This window comes from Contarinia nasturtii, unplaced genomic scaffold (genome assembly GCF_009176525.2).
Source record: "Contarinia nasturtii isolate CC-2019 unplaced genomic scaffold, AAFC_CNas_1.1 Cnas_scaffold_1366, whole genome shotgun sequence".
NCBI lineage: Eukaryota > Metazoa > Arthropoda > Insecta > Diptera > Cecidomyiidae > Contarinia > Contarinia nasturtii.
Genome location: NW_022198703.1, coordinates 22,620 through 40,489, shown reverse-complemented (window position 1 = coordinate 40,489; position 17,870 = coordinate 22,620). Strand labels below are relative to the sequence as shown.

The 17,870-nt window shown below is 32.1% G+C and overlaps 1 protein-coding gene across 1 annotated transcript in view; it reads left to right on the top strand.

Moving 5' to 3' along the window:
• The first annotated feature begins 4,252 nt into the window (after window positions 1–4,252).
• LOC116345576 (spectrin beta chain, non-erythrocytic 5) overlaps window positions 4,253–17,870 on the top strand; it is a 36,218-nt gene continuing 22,600 nt past the window's right edge. The window contains exons 1-21 of the mRNA XM_031775017.1: window positions 4,253–4,661; window positions 7,603–7,677; window positions 8,011–8,114; window positions 8,205–8,372; window positions 8,448–8,564; window positions 8,653–8,708; window positions 8,783–8,828; window positions 8,904–9,061; window positions 9,138–9,267; window positions 9,327–9,514; window positions 9,582–9,823; window positions 9,908–9,930; window positions 9,989–10,303; window positions 10,379–10,587; window positions 10,650–10,774; window positions 11,915–12,244; window positions 12,320–12,370; window positions 12,436–12,756; window positions 12,833–13,029; window positions 13,149–14,112; window positions 17,479–17,777. Coding sequence (XP_031630877.1) covers window positions 7,641–7,677; window positions 8,011–8,114; window positions 8,205–8,372; window positions 8,448–8,564; window positions 8,653–8,708; window positions 8,783–8,828; window positions 8,904–9,061; window positions 9,138–9,267; window positions 9,327–9,514; window positions 9,582–9,823; window positions 9,908–9,930; window positions 9,989–10,303; window positions 10,379–10,587; window positions 10,650–10,774; window positions 11,915–12,244; window positions 12,320–12,370; window positions 12,436–12,756; window positions 12,833–13,029; window positions 13,149–14,112; window positions 17,479–17,777 — 4,080 coding nt within the window. The 5' untranslated portion in view covers window positions 4,253–4,661; window positions 7,603–7,640. The remainder of the gene's footprint in view (window positions 4,662–7,602; window positions 7,678–8,010; window positions 8,115–8,204; window positions 8,373–8,447; window positions 8,565–8,652; window positions 8,709–8,782; window positions 8,829–8,903; window positions 9,062–9,137; window positions 9,268–9,326; window positions 9,515–9,581; window positions 9,824–9,907; window positions 9,931–9,988; window positions 10,304–10,378; window positions 10,588–10,649; window positions 10,775–11,914; window positions 12,245–12,319; window positions 12,371–12,435; window positions 12,757–12,832; window positions 13,030–13,148; window positions 14,113–17,478; window positions 17,778–17,870) is intronic.

Here is a 17,870-nt window from a genome sequence, read left to right as displayed (position 1 = left end):
TTTTGCAGAATATTCTGTATGTTATTGTTTTCTTCTTAGGCCGTCAATTAATCTAATATCGGTCGACAGGAAAAATATTATCATATGCATAGTTTCCACGAATTTCAATGGAATGGATCCACTTGTTTCTTTCACTTCCAATAATATTTCATCAACCCAATACATTAAGTTTTAAATTGAAAATCTAAATCTTACGCTCAAATAAAAAAATAAACAATTTATTCTGAAAGAGATTTGCGTAATTTAATTTAAAACTCTGCAGAAGAACTCTTTTATACGTCATTTATTGCATTTAATATTCTTTATTTGTGGAATTATTATTTTGAATTGATGCACATATATATTTGATAATGAGCGTGATGCACATATATTTGCACATATAGCTGCCATGCTCTTGGTCATTTGGTCACTATGACATTCATGTTTACTTACAGACACGCTGCGACATTCATGTTTCTATGACCTTCCTACATAGGTTATAGGGGTACGATTTTTGATTCTTGAAAAAATGTCAAAATCGAACCACTCCAGACAACATATGCCCGATAATGGATGAATTTGCTCCAACAATTATTTATTGCTTAAATATATTTATATTATACATAGGCAACTATTTAAGTTTCTTCAATATGTATGTTTTAGTATTGCCCGATGCAAACCATTGTCATATTCGTTAAGTTTAACATTTTGTAGCATAAACGTTCTCAGAACGTTTTGTCATTCGATCGTTATTTGTATTGTTTACCGTAACATGTAAATTGCGTCTCACCAAAAAATGAATTTTACTCGTGAAAATTTTCGAGCGATTATTTTTTTCCACTTTCGATTGGGTGTATCACAACAACAGTGTTTTGATCAACTTCATTTGGCCTTTGGCGATGAAGTACCAAGTCTTCGGACAATTTATAATTGGTACAACGAATTCAAGCGCGGTCGCCTATCGCTCATCGACGAGTTCCGCGAAGGTCGTCCAAAATCAGTTGTTGTACCAGAAAACATCGATGCTGTCAGAAATATGATAATGGAAGATCGTCATGTAACATATCACGAGATTGAGGCATCCCTGGGCATTAGTGCGACCAGCGTATTTAAGATTTTACATGAACATTTAGCTGTCAGAAAGATTTGCTCTCGTTGGATACCACATAATTTGACAATCGCTCAAAAAAAGGCTCGTGTCGATTGGTGTAAACAAATGCTCAAGAAATTCAATCGTGGTGTTTCAAAATCCGTGTATTTTATCGTCACTGGTGACGAATCATGGATCTACGCGTATGAGCCCGAAACTAAACAGCAGTCGACTGTATGGGTCTTTCAAAGTGAAGATAACCCAACAAAAGTTGTTCGAGCTCGAAGTGTTGCGAAGCAAATGGTCGCCTGTTTTTTCGCGATAAGTGGTCATGTGGCAACAGTTCCACTAGAGGCTCGTAAGACCGTCAATTCTGATTGGTACACCACCATTTGTTTGCCCGAAGTGTTTGATGAAATAAGAAAAAACAACCGCCGTCGCAAAATAATTCTTCATCATGATAATGCGAGCTCTCACACATCTCATCAAACAGTCGATTATTTGACCGGTCAAAAGATCGATTTAATGGGTCATCCGCCGTACAGTCCTGATTTGGCACCCAACGATTTCTTTTTATTCCCGAGCGTGAAGAATAAACTGCGTGCTCAACGATTTTCATCGCCCGAAGAAGCAGTTGATGCGTTCAAAACACACGTTTTGGAGATATCACTTTCGGAGTGGCATGAATGCTATGACAAATGGTCCGAGCGAATGCAAAAGTGTATTGATCATCATGGCGAATATTTTGAAAAACAATAAAACCATTTTCGATGAAACCCCATTGTCTTATATATGTTTTTGAAAAAACTTAAATAGTGACCCTCGTATTATAGGCAGGTTTTAACATTTTATTTTTCTTTTTCGCACCCCTATTGTACAATTGTATTTCCCATGTGGAAAAAGTATTGTATTGAGCCAAAAAAAATGCTTGATAAAAATCAAATTGTATCTATATTATCTTCTATATTATAAAAACGAAATGCCATTCTTTTGTCCTTAACTCCTCCCACAATTTTCAGCCGATCTGAACCAAACTTTACACACTTATACTTTGGACCGAGATCTAGGTTACCATGAGGTTTTGGACCAAATTGGACTACTCCATCACGGTCGATTTTTATTTTTTTAATATTTGTATGGGGTATGTCAAAATTTGTAAATTTCATGATGAAATTCGGATTCCTCGGCCCAAAATTATGGGGGAGAGGTACTTTTGAAGTTGGTTTAACAGCCATCGTTGTCTAATATGAGTTAAAACGTTTTATCGCAGTTATCATGGTCTAACAACATTTAACACGGTAAATGAGGTCAGGAATCATGGTCCATCATGGTCTAACACGATTTAACACGGTAAATGAGGTCAAGAATCATGGTCTATCATGGTCCAAATTCATTTAACACGGTAAATGAGGTGAGGAATTATTGTTCATCATGGTCTAACACCATTTAACACGTTAATGAGGTCAGAATTTATGATCTATCATGGTCTAACACGATTTAACACGGTAAATGGGTCAGAAATCATGATCCATCATGGTCCAACACCATTTAATACGGTAAATGAGGCCAGAAATCATGGTCTAACACGATTTAAAACGGTAAATGAGGTCAGATTCATGATCCATCATGGTCCAAATCCATTTAACACGGTTTTTGTGGTCGGCCATCACGGTCCATCATGGTCTAACACCATTTAACACGGTAAATGAGGTCGGACATCATGGTCTATCATAGTATCATGGTCTCAAAAAAAAAATCATTTTTATCAAAAAAAAGCATTTTTTTCACTTTCGGGAGGTTGCTATTAGGATGACTAGTTTTTTATGATTGTTTATTTTGGATTTAGTTTTCAACATTCGAGGTTAATTCAATTGTACCAAAATTGAACGATTTTCGACGCTGGAAGCCCATGTTAACAAAAGAGGTCGGACATCATGGTCCATGACTTGAAATTGAAATTAATATTGAATGAACAACATTTTATAAAGTCAAAATCTATAGAGATGGTAATTTCAGAGATAGGAATTACAATAAAATGTCTCTGCCGTAGCGAGCGAAGCGAGCGGAGGACGGCTAGTTATATTATATTTATTTAATTAAATTATTTTCAATAAATCACCAAGGCGAAGGAACGCTGTTCGGTGCAGTTATTATTATTATTATTAAAACATTTTTAGAGGCTATTTCTGGTCATATTGCTGTGTATGATGTGCAGTGTGTCCTGTGGAGTGGCCGCAAAATTTGTACATCATGCATAGGTAGGCAATATAACAAATTTTTATGCATCTTCAATTTCCAAACTATATTTTTACTAAATGTTTCAAAAACATTGGAACAAAAATTAAATTTTATAGGTGGTCTTAAACTTTGCAGGGTAGTGTATTTGGTCAAATTTTCAATGAATTTGGTTAAGCAGAGTAAATTAGACTGCCTAAGAATTCGAAAAATGTACATCTACTTTTTACCACGAAAACTCTTGTTTGGGCCCAACGGCGATCCACATACCTAAATTTTAATATTTTTTCAATTTGAAGGCTTAAAAAATGTTAAGTACAAAAATTCTCAAAAGTTTCAAAAAAAAAAAAGTTTCAAAAAGATTTCCGAGGTTTCATGGGTATTAAGTTAATGGAAGCATATTTAATTCCCGATTTTTTGGTTTTCATGCGGAAAAGTTAGCTTGCAATTACAATTGTTTTAAAATTTGACTAATTTTCTGATATTGAGGCGACGAAGAAGTTGTATTTTATGGTGTTGTTTAAAGTATATAATATTGATGACATTTTAAATTGAAAGAACATAACAGCAAGATACAGTAGAAAACAGCGTTGCTTTTTTGCAACGAAAAATAAAAATAAAAAGAACAATGCCGGTTTGTTGAAACATTAAAACTATATATTTCTTCTTACAAGCATATTTCTTTTTACAAATACCGCGAAAATACAATAATATACAATGTCCATACATATTAATAAGACATTCCAGAATCAGGTAACTTTCCGTGTGTATGTGTTCAGTAAACACATACATAGATATCGATATTTTGTACATACTAACAGTGATCGTAAAGTAGCGTCTCAGTACTTAGTGAGCTCTTTCCATGAACGAACATGGAGTCATGCGAACACGAAAAAAACTCTGACTAAATATGTAAAATAGGGAATAATAATATTGGAGAAAAAGCGAAGATACGAAGATAACAAAAAAAATTGTGATCTGATGAACAAATGATTTGTTACAAATCTAGATCATTTCAAATCAATAATATTTGCGATAGTAAAAATATTCTATTTGTGCGTTAAATATCTATTTGAAATTATATATTGAGTGGGTGTATAAAATTGGACACAATAAACTGAATTTAATATTCTAACCAATCATCAAAAAAGTGCTCAATTCACATATCAATTACAATTGTTAAAATAAATAACAGAAGAATATTGTTTATGTTATTTTTTTGATTGGACGGTTAGATTTTCGATAAGATCAATCACCTAAAACAGTTGACAAATACAAGAAGTGAGGAATAGTTTTTCTTTTGACGTATAAAAAGATCTAAAACTGGATTTGGGATATTACGAAGGTGTGAGAACCGGTACGTATAGTTGTATTTATAACAATATTTTTTCGTCTATAAGTTTGTATGAAATGATGACCAATTTCAAGAAAATACCAACACCATATAGAAATATACAAATAGAATTCGTTTTGGAGAGATGCTTTTAACAGCATCTAAACATTACTTGTAAATATATTTATTCATACTACACATTCATAAAGTAAGTTTTAAGATGTATTCAGTAGTTTGTGCAACGTGGTATAGTTTAAATCCGTTGATTTCAAGAGTGCGCCAACAGTACAGGTTTGTTGTTCAATGTGTGCAGGTATTTCTTTAATTCTCTTTCTTCCGGTTATTCGTTATTGGCCTCTTCGTGATATGATTGTGTTTGTTTTCTTTATCAGTGTTTGTTCACTGTTACATTGTCTTTGTATTCGAGATAATGCCATAGTATTTATTAATAATTTATTGATCTTGAATTTTATAACTCTTCAGATGTTTTCGCCTTCCATTTTTTATTCAAACAAATACATCGCACCGTTATCATTGTTGTCGCAAATTTAGGCCAATTTCTAGCTTATAATAATAGCAAAGAGAAATCACTTCTAATTGAATGCTATCAATGAAATAATTTAAAGATAATATAGACAATTTTCATTCCCTAGGCATGAATACAGCATTTCGTTCATGCAGAATTTACCACATTCTCGTTTTTTTACAGTTATTCTTGTAATCTATAATTGAAAATACGTGTTTATATCCGATTTTTTTCGATATTCTGAAAGAAATAAAATGAAATGTATGTATGTGTAAGCCTGACTCTAGACTAAATTATAATTCTATTGACTACTGCATTATTGCATGATTTGTATCCCATATAATATCAAACCGTTAAAACAACAACAATAAAAACACTTTTATTTGACAAATATATGTCATTCAACTAATATTATTGATTATTAATTTATAAATAAATAATGCTTTTATCAAGAAAAAGTATACCCATCTTGAAATATTCTATGTTCTAAACGATCAGCTTCCATTTATGGACAATTTTTAAAGGAGACATGGTCTACAAAGAAAAGCGGAAGGCACACCACATGTGTGATACAAAAATCTATATGTATACTTTTATTTATAGAAACGCATATGTCTACACCAAAATTGTACATTTCTGTATATTTTCGAATTAAGCGAGAATTAAAAAAACAAAAAGAAACGTTTCAAAGGGATGATCAGCAGAGTGTGAAATTTCAAATTATATATATATTTTAAAATTTAATTGCACTTCACTAAAAATGAGTTCAAAATGTATAATTTAAAAAAAATTGTAGTATCAAATCGATCATTTTTACATACGAATTATAGGAAATATTAAGAAATCACTGTTTTTGGGATGCTATAAGGTATACATCGTTTTCGCCACATAACTGATCTTTTTTCATGGCAAAAAATAGAAATCTTATATTTTGAATACTAATATAATGGAAATATTTTTTGTTAGTTAACACATTTTAATTACAGTTTCGAAAACACGAATGAAACGAACTTCTTTCTTTATAATCAAATTGTTTTGTTATCGAGATCGAAAGTTAATTAATGCATTACATTGAATTGAATATATATATACACCCACCCTAATATATATATATATATAGATGCAGCAAGCTAGGTCATATTAAAAGAGGTGTGAAGCAATGATCTCATCAACATTTTATCATGACTTATTTTGTTGTTTTATTTCACTTCGAAAACAATTTAGTATAAATAGGAAAATACTTCATATACTTCATATCTTGTTCATATTATATTGCTTGGTTGCCGATAAGAAAAGAATGTCAATGGCGTCATGTAATTTTGCTGAAACATGAACATCTCTTATCAAAATGTACATTATTTTGTTCAAATTATTATATTGGATATTTTTTTTATTTAAATCAATTCGTTTGCTTTATTCCTTGAATATGACATCATCCGTTTGGCAGTGAAAAAAAAAACCCAAAAAGAATAAGCTATGAAATCACGTTTTTTTCATCCACATAAATGCAAAACACATTCAATGTACTCACTCAGTGAAACATTGACCACGTTTTGAGTTTCATGTGATAAATTCAGTGTGAAGTCATTTAATTCCAAATGTGTATGGTAAATATGATGTGTATCTTTCACATGGCGTTGTTGTTGTTATTTTTTCACTTAAGTGCATTGAAAATATACTCCAATTGCGTCATCATCATCACGCATTGGTTGAGTGTCTAATCTTTTTTATTAAAAAAAAAGAATAATATTTATCAATATTGGATTTTTAATTTTCAAATGACTTGATAATAAGATTCATTGATAAAAAATATGTTTCACCTCTCAGAATACATTTAACTTGAATAATGTGAAAAATACAGTAAACACTTATAATAACCCTTACACATACACTTTGTTATGGTAGTAAACACCTTAATGAGGAAAAGACATGTAATATCATTTTATTCCAGAGAATATTATTAAATAATGAATACGAAACTTCACCATATTGATACCGTGAAGATCACAAAGATGTTAGAATGAATATTTTTTCTGTCTTCAAGTAGCGAAAAAAATAAAATAAAATATAGTACCAAAAACATGATTTATGTACCTATGATACAAGAGTTTGATATAATGGTCAGTAAAATTGCGGCGAAGCCCGACTACGAAGCCAATAATAGCACTAAGGAAGCACTACATGTACGGAGTAATGAACTTAAAACAAATTTGTTCCAAGAAAGTGTACATTGTACATATTCTACATTATATGAAGTACATGAACTGTTGAGTATTTGAGTTTGAAACGTTTGAAAAAAATATAACTGAGTAGTTAATTGGCGTAGTAGTATTATTTTATGAGCCAAAATTTCTAATATACATTACTCAAAGATAACGAATATTTTTTTCGGTAATAAATCTCTTTTATATTAAATTAAATTCGTATTATCATCTTTAGGACAACATTATGAGCCGGGCGGATTCTCATCAAGGAACATGCAGCAAAATAACTCAAATATGACACAGCGTGAAGGTATCCCATTTTTTAAACCAGCACCGTAGCGTATATTTGGGCAATATGTAGAAAAATTTTATTATTCACTTTGTTTAGCCTCCTGGTATTTAATACTACGGCGCTGGTTTAAGACATCCTTCAATATCCTATATTTTCATGAAATTAAATACACTATATAAATTATCGCTATAAATTTGTAAACTTACAACTACTATACTTCGCGTCACCAAAAACTTATTTGTATTTTTCTTTTGAACTGAACATAGTTTATAGATTCTTTTTCCCCCGTTAAGATCTCCTATATTTTTCTAGACATTTTTTTCAAAACTTCAATATGTTTTTTCACTTAAGGCATTCATAAGTTTGAGAATGAACGCATCAAAACTCTTCAGGAAGAACGCCTACATATTCAGAAAAAGACCTTTACCAAATGGATGAACTCGTTTTTGGCCAAAGTTAATATTATTTTTTAACTCAATTATCAGAATGTTTGAAGAAAAGTAAAATAGTATTCTCATGAAAATATTTATATATTTCTGATATAGGCCAAAATGGAGGTCGATGATTTATTCATTGATTTGGCTGATGGCATAAAACTTCTCAAGTTATTAGAAATAATATCTGGTGAAAAACTTGGAAAACCTAATAATGGTCGGATGCGTGTACATAAGATAGAAAATGTTAATAAAAGTTTAGCATTTTTGCATACAAAGGTACTTACGAACCGACTATATAATATTATGCACTGCCAATTCACAAATAATACATAATAATATTTTTTTATTTAGGTTCGATTAGAATCGATTGGTGCTGAGGACATTGTTGATGGAAACCCTCGTTTAATACTTGGCCTAATATGGACTATAATTTTACGTTTCCAAATTCAAGAAATCGAAATCGATGTGGTAAAACAGCTTTCTTCTTTCATAAATGAAATTTAAAAATATGAAATATTCCTTTGAATATTAATGTTCTATATTATTTTCCAAATAGGATGAGGATAATGAGTCTTCGACCGAAAAAAGACGAGCTAAAGACGCATTGCTCCTGTTTGTATTTAACTGAATGTTGACTCTTTTTTTTTTTAATAAGTATAATAAATATTTTTATTATTCTCACACAGGTGGTGTCAGCGAAAAACATATGGTTATCAAGGCGTTTCCATTCATGTAATTGTTGACCATTCTCACATTCTCATTCATGTTATTGTTACCAACCCGTAAAATTTTCATATTTCCTTTTAGGATTTCACGAGTTCATGGCGTTCTGGTCTTGGTTTTAATGCTCTTATTCATTCACATCGTCCTGATTTATTCGATTATTCAAAATTGACCCCAGGCAGAAATATTGATAATTTAAATCATGCATTTAATATTGCCAATGATGAACTTGGAATTAACCGGTGAGTAATTGGACAATTTTGTGAGTAATATGACAAAAATTGAACAAGATAAAATTTATTATGGAAATTTGTATAGGTTACTTGACGCTGAAGATGTTGATACTGCACGACCAGATGAAAAGTCCATATTAACTTACGTTGCTTCATATTATCATACATTTGCTCGAATGAAAAATGAGCAGAAGAGTGGGAAACGAATAGCAAATGTAAATTATTTTGCATGAAATATGTATCTTGTATTAAAATTATTTAATTTTTTATTTAGATTGTTGGTAAGCTAATGGATGCAGACCGACGTAAAGCACTTTATGAACGATTAACCACAAATTTGCTGAGCTGGATCCGACAAACAACAACCGAACTTGAAAAAAGGGACTTTCCGAATTCTTTAGAGGGGATTCAAAAGCAGTTACTATCATTCAAACAATATCGTACCATTGAAAAACCACCAAAGTAATTTATAATATTAATAACTGATTTAAGATAATTGTTTGTACTTAGAGTGATTTTTGTGTCTCAGATACAAGGAACGAAGCGAAATTGAAGCATTGTACTTCACTATAAATACACTATTGAAAACTTTACATCAACCACATTATACACCTCAAGATGGCCAACTTATAAATGACATTGAGAAAGCGTGGCAAGGACTTGAAAATGCTGAACATCATCGTGAAATTGCATTACGTGATGAGCTACTCAGACAAGAGCGTTTAGAGCAACTTAACTACAAATTCGAAAAAAAATCTATACTTCGAGAGGGTATATTACTTATTATTTTGATTTTTTTTTTTCATAATTTGTTGGTTAATTTCCACATTATTTTCTTTTGTGTTTCTTCTTTAGGTTACCTCAAAGAAATGATTCAGGTACCTGCATTTCAAATGTTTCTAAATAATTCTTCTAATGTCTTAATATTATCTAAAGGTTCTTGAGGATCGTCGTTATGGTGCTTCCTTTGCTCAAGTTGATGCAACTGTAAAAAAACATGAAGCAATATCAGCTGATATTTTGGCTCGTGTTGAACGTTTTAATGATTTGACAGCAATGGCGCATGAACTTGAAAATGAAAACTACCATGGGAAAGATCGAGTTAGAAAACGCGAATCTGAAGTTTTGGAGAAATGGCGAAAACTATTGGAATTGCTGGAAAATCATAAGAATAATTTAAGCCATATGAGCAACCTTATGAGTTTGTTGCGCGAAATTGATGCAACATTGATAAGCATATACGAACTTAAGGTAAACGATATTTGAGAATATTTATTTTTTTAATCATCTTCAATTTATTATTGTTGTTTTTTTTCTGAATATCAGACACAATTTGAATCCGAAGATGTTACACCGCACTTATTGGGTGTTGAGGAATATTTACAAAATTTTGCGCTTCAAGAACTACAAGTGAATTCCTTGGGTGAAACACAAAGGCGATTTATTCGTCAGGGACAGGCTATCAAACATAATAATCAAAAAGATTTAAAATTGTTGGAGAAGAGTTTAAGTGAATTAGATAAATCTTATTTGGAGTAAGATGAATACAAATTTTAAATATTTAGATTTTTTTTCAAATATATTAATAATATTGCAGTTTACAAAATGCATGTGCGCAACGTCGGAATCGATTGGAGGAAGCGCGTAACTTTTATTTGTTCCTTGAAGATTATGATAATGAAGTTGGATGGCTAGTTGAAAAACAACGTATATGCAAAACTGGTAAATCAAATATGAACAATCTAATAAAGACGGTCAATTTTGGGGCTGGATTTGTTTGTAGTTTCAGTCATTTTCAACGATTTTATATTATCGGTTTGAATTTTTTGCTGCTTGTCAGTTGCTATTGTTCGCATCAAATAATTCACCATTCTCGGGATTTACTGACGAATTATTTTTGATAAATCTTAACATTTTGGATTACAATCTCTGCACACTTTGAATCGATCCATCCCAATTTATTTTCCTTGGGAATCCTTCTTGAATTGGCGTATGTTTGTGATGTCCCCCATGATTCATCTTCAGTAATTTTTGAATGTCTAAGTTTTTCACGGTTTTCGGTGACGCAATACAATTGCACTAGAGATATCAATGTTTTCTCATTCGAATCGATAGCAATAAAATTCCTTTTGTCTGACGAGTTGAATGTCTTAGTTAGTCTGTGTCGAATATTAGTCATAGCTTCTGAAGTTGACGATCCAAGAGGAGGGTCAATTTCAAAATTTTTACAAAATTTGACTCTCACGAATTCAAAAATGCATTTGGGGGGGGGGGGGGGGGTTTTTGTCTCAGAGCATTTGGCTCAAAAAACCCTAGCAAATTCAAAGATTCTTATGTTCGCCAACAAAAACCCTAGCAAAATTGAATATTTTCTCCCGTTTTAGAAAAAGTGAAGAGCAAAAAAAGGTCTTCAATTTTTTCGCCAAAATTCCTAGCAAATCGAAAGAATATTTTTCTCAATTTGTAAAGGGGTAATTCCCTAATCTGTTCTCCAGGGGAGGAGACCTGAGCAACGAGGAACTACGTATATTGCTGGATAGCAGACCTAGTACACTCCCCGATCTAATCCAACCTCTCGGACCCCTGGTCAGAAGCTATGATATTAGTAGACAGAGCTATAAATAGAAAACCCTCTAACCAAAAAAGGTTTCTCAATTTGTAAAGGGAAAATTTCAAAATCCATTTTCCAGGGGGAAGAGGGTAATCCGACGGTGATTTATATTTTATTTTCGATAAATGAATCATTCAGAATTGAAAATCAAATTTGAAATTTAACAAAATACAACATTGAGTCGGGTGCACATTATGCCGTAGTTATCAGTATTTTTTAATTTATATCTTCTATTTTCGGTCATAATTTAGGTGTATCGGCTAAAGATTTAAGAGCAGTTGTATCTTTACAACAGAAGCACAAAGCTCTTGAGGATGAGATTAAAACAAGAAAACCAAAATCTAGACAAATGATAGACGCGGGACAAAAATTGATAAACGAAAATCATTTACGGCATTCTGAAATCAAAAATCGCGTTGAATCATTACAAGAACATTGGAAATCACTTCAAGATTTACTTGATTTACGAAGAAGACAGTTGGAAGATGCATTTGAAGCTTATATTTATCATACCGACGCCAATGAAGCGGAGAGTTGGTTAAATGAAAAAATTACATTGCTTGAATCAAAGGATTGTGGAGGTTTGTTTGTTAATTAGTATTTCTTTAATATTATTTTGGACTAATAAAAAAAATTAATTTTCAAAATTAAAAAAGATTCCGAACCATCTTCCAGTGCTCTACTATCAAGGCATCGTGATCTACAAGGTAAATTAATAATTATTAAATATTTATTACATATTATTATTCGTTATTTATATTTTTTCTTCAAGGTGAATTGAATGCCTATATGGGAGATATTCTTAATCTGAATCAACAAGCCGATAAGCTGATTAAAGCTGGAATATGTACGTTGGATTTACAAACCGTTGAAAATGAACCAACGCTTGATGTTGAGCAAGAGGAATGGGTAAACGAAACTCGCTTAGTACAAAAAGAAGTTTATGAAGAGGAACCTGTTGAAAAAGTTGAACATCGAATGGTTACTGAAAATAAGATTTTACCTCATATTCGTGCTACCTATGCATTTGATGGACAAGGGATGACAATGAGTAAAGGTGAAATCATGATCTTGCTCAATAAGACGAACGAAGGTGAAGATTTTCAGTTTTCGATAATATTGCTAATAACTAATTTAAAGGGAGTTGTATAATAAAAAAAATGTTTCAGATTGGTGGTCAGTACGAAAAATGGATGGAGCGGAGGGATTTGTTCCGGCGAATTATGTTAAAGAAATAGAACCTCGTCCGGTGCCATGCTTAGTGCCCAAAACAGAAAAAATACGTACAATTCAAAAAGTCAAAAAAACTATTCTCGTACGTCAAGTTGTTCCAGTTAAACGAATAAAACCGACAAAAGTGTCCCAGGTAAATGATACAGTAATAGATTGTTTCCTCGATATCAATGAATGAAAATAAATACACAACAAGTTTAGACACCTGTATTAAGAGACGCCTAAAAATATCTACCATTTTATATATACCAGGTTCGACCATTAGTGAAGCGTCGTTCCGCGAATGAAGCAAATGATAGCAGTGATAGTGTTGAAAAAAGACAAAAAAGAATCAACACTACATATGATCAGTTACAATTACTTGCACAAAAGAGATATGCTCTTCTTGAAGATTCAATATGTTTATTTGGATTTTATCGTGAATGTGATGATTTTGAAAAATGGATAAAAGATAAAGAAAAAATGCTCCAAAGTGAGGAGCTGGATGATAAAGACGTTGAAACGTCTAAACGTAAATTTGAAAAGTTTTTAACTGACTTATCTGCATCATCCAAACGAATTGAAGCAATAGATGGAGCAGTCGAAGATTTTATACGCCAAGGTCATTCACAATTGGATAAAGTAAAATACCGTCAACGTCAAATTCAGCAACAATGGAACAATTTAAATAATTTAAAAGCACAGAGAGAAAAGAACCTTGAAGGAGCATCTAGTGTTGAACTTTTTAATCGAACTTGTGACGAAGCAATTGATTGGATGCATGAAAAAATGAGCCAGCTTGATATTGCTGATGTTGGTCCAGACCTCAAAACTATACAAGCATTACAACGGCGTCACCAACATTTAGAAAGAGAGCTGGCACCACTCGAAGAAAAAATTACTCGAGTTAATTTGCTAGGTAACAGTGTGAAGAACTCATATCCACACGAACAATCTAATGTGACAAATCGTCAAAAAGAAATTAAAGAAATGTGGAAAAAAACACAGGATAAAGCAATTGGCCGACGTTCTCGTTTGGAGAGTGCAGTTGGTCAACAAATTTTCATGAACAGTTCTAAAAACTTACTCGGTTGGATCGATTTTATGAAAGATACTTTGGAGTCTAATGAAAGTGCTCGCGATGTTGAGACAGCTGAAAATCTCCTCAAAAAGCACAATGAACTTGGGGACGAAATTAAAGGTCAAAATGATGAGTTCAAAGAAGTTATTGCGCTCGGTAAGTACAAAGTAATGTGCTAATGTGCGAGGAAAATTTTTCAGGGGGGGTGGTTTTTCGAAACCAAAAATTTCTCTAGCAAATCAGACAAATTTTGGTTTTTTTTTTTTTGGAAGTCACTTTTTGAGGCGAAAATCCCTAGCAAATCGAAAGAATTTCCTCCGCGAAAAACCCAAGCAAATCGAAAAAAAATCACTCTGAACCAAAAGACCTAGGAAATTGAAAGAATTCTCCTCAATTTTCTACTTTGATGAGCTAAAAAAAAGGTCTTCACTTTTAGAATCAAAAACCCTAGCAAATTCGAAAAATTTTCGCGAAAAGAATTCATCCAAATCACAGGGGGGGTTTACCCTTCGCACATTACTGATTTTGAATAACATTTTATTTAATCGGTCTAAAAATTAACACGTGTTTTCGGGGCCTTGAATAAGACGTTTTTTCGATGTCCGAATGTATGTGCGAGGTACCCTGTATCCTGTACGCAAAAATGTGTTAACACGATTACTTTCAACCTAGATGATTGGGGGTCACGAGGAATAGAAACCAGTCTATGTATTTCGGATGGATATTCATCCGAGATATTTTAGAATATCTGGATATTCAACGTAACTGCACAGCGCCAGAGCTGTGTGCGTCGCAAATAGAATCTACGGTATGTCGCGATGTATATGTGTATCAAGTGCCGTACGTACACAGTCACACTGTCACACTGTGTCTGTATTTTACGTGTAGCGACATACCGTAGATCATATGTGCGACGCACACAGCTCTGGCTCTGTGCAGTTGCGTTAAATATCCAGATATTCTAAAATATCTCGGATGGATATCCATCCGAAATACATAGACTGATAGAAACCATTGGATTTTTAGCGACTTTGGTTGATAGAGTCATGCCTGATGTGATGCAGTTTAGTTAGATAGTTTTGCCATACAAATAATGTTCGACACTCTCTTCAAGAAGCCATGCCTGTATGATATCGTAATGATCTGCAGATCATGAAACTTTAAAAAAAAAATTCTGAGAGTTTGAAGAACTTTCAATGCATATTAGAAATACCTCCAAAACAAAATTTTGTATTTTTTGCTCAAAAACGAAAATGTTGTATGGGAAGTACCTCTAATATGCATTGGAATTCCTTCAAATTTGCTGAGATTATGTAGTTTAGCAAGAAAATGAGATTTACACAAGGGTGGAACCACCATTTCTAGTACTAACTATTTTGGAATATTGAATTAATAATTCAATTTATCTCATTTGCACTAATAATAATACGCCTCTAATTTCTTCTAATATTTCTAGAGAATATAGTGTTTATTGTCGCCGCTATGTGCAAACCATGTGTAAATGCGGTGGCGCTTGTTTCTATGTTAAAAACTTCTTCAAACAAAATGAGAATTCATATTTGCCATTCTCATTGTAAAAGGTGCACTGAATTTAATCTCACAATGGAAATAAATATAAAATCCAATTATCCACACCTAATTTATAAATTAATAAATTATAAATAAAAAACGGGAAATAATTGCAAACCAAAAACAAAATATGAAAATTGAAAAAAATAGCATACAGATGATTGTTTCGCGAATTCCAGATGCTTTCAATTCCTGTTCAAAACGATTCTAATTTCTCCTAATATTTCCAGTATCGTTCTAATTTTACCTAATAAATTATGGTGGTTCAGATCAAGGATTTAGAAGTTTTCACTTTGATTGAAACTGAAACTACACATTTAGGGAAAAAATTCGATCAATTTCTAATCAACAAAACGCAATAAAAGTAATTTAATCACCCTAAAAACTCGTCAATCCTATTTTCGTGCCAAAATACACAATCTCAGCAAATTTGAAGAAAGTTTCAATACAATTTTTGAAAAACTAATGTCATTGATAAATGATTTCAAATCAGAATTTTTATGTCAATCAAACTTGAATGCATTTTGAACATTTCACTTCCATCATCAGATTAAAATCGAATTTGCGATTTTCATTTCATTTTATTTTGGGTTAAAGTGCTTTCCTAAAAAGATTAAAAAGTTTAAATTTTCTCACAAGCTGCTAGTACGATTGCAGCTTTTGTTTAGTACGATTTTCTGGGCTCCCATTCGAACCGATTTAAAAAAAATTCGGTACATAGCAGTGGAATTCACAAGGGTCCATTACAAATATTTGAACCGCTTAGAATAAAAGTAGATAATGGTAGAAAGTTAAAAAAAATCGATCATAAATTGTGTTTGCCTTTTATTTTCACTCATTTTATGATTGACTTTTATTTTCACTTTTCTCTTGATTGAGTATTATTTTTACTCATTTTATGATCGAATTTTTCCAAATGAGTGAGATTAAAATGAAAATATAATTTATGATCGACTTTTATTTTCACTTTTCCCCTTGATTGAATATTATTTTTACTCATTTTTTTATCGACTTTTATTTTTAATTTTTTCTTGATTGAGTATTATTTTCACAGAACTTTATGACTGAGATTTTTTTTAACTTTCTACCATTATCTTCTTTTATTCTAAGCGGTTCATTTGTGGCTCTAATTAGTAGGAAAACTATACAAAATAAAATGTCCTACATCCGTAAGATGAACTTTTCCGCACTGTGATCCACAACATGCATTTATTACGTATCTTTTACCGTAAATACGAATTCATGAGAAATTTGAATCTGATATAAGTTTTGCGATACAAATAATTTTTGATAGACTTTTCATACAAAAATGACTAAAAATGGGAATTTTTGTATGGAATCAATGCTTTACTACGAGAAACTTATCACAAAAAGCTAACATTCTGAAAGTTTGAAGAAATTTCAGTACAACTTAGGGGTATCTCAGATACAAAATTTTCGTTTTCGAGCGAAAAATCCAAAATTTTGTTCGGGAGATACCCCTAATATGCATTGAAATTGTATCGCAAATTTAGTATCATATTCGGTTTTCTCGTGCCAAAAAACTCCCCGATACATATTTTTGAGTGTTTTAGTATACATATAACTTTTGGGAGAAAAATTGAATTTTTCCCATGGGCATCACACTAGACATGACACTTCACTCTATCAACCAAAGTCGCTCAAAATCTAATGGTTTCTATTCCTCGGCACCACCAATCATCCTGTGAAGTCAGATTTTGAATTACTTTTCTTGGTTGAAAGTTATCGTGTTAACAAATTTTTGCGTACAGGGTATAAGGTATCACGCACGAACATCGAAAAAACGACTGATTCGTATTTCCTGGATCTTAAAACACCCAGAAAACATGTTTTTTGAGGGTGTTAATTTTTCGACCGATTTCAATGCTTTACCTTACACACTAGGTGTGTGCGGAAAAGTAAAAAATCCAATCATATATCTGGTAATTTCAGGTAAGCAACTAGAACAGCGCAATCCAAACTTAAGTGACGTATCTGTTTTAATAAAACAATTGGAAAATGAAAATGAAAATATTTATAGCAAATGGGTTGAAAAACAAAAATGCTTGCAACAGGGTGTTGAATTACAAGTGTTTAATCGTGAAGCGGATAAAATTGACGCTACAACCAAAAGCCATGAAGCATTTTTAGAGTACACCGATCTGGGAAACTCTCTTGATGACGTTGAGGCAATCATAAAAAGACACAATGATTTTGAAAATACACTTGGTGCACAGAATAAAATACTGAAGGTAATTGAGGCATACTGACTTAAAAATTACTGTTCCATTACTCCACAATTCTTATCCAGTCCTTCAATTCATTTTCCATTATTTATTGATTAA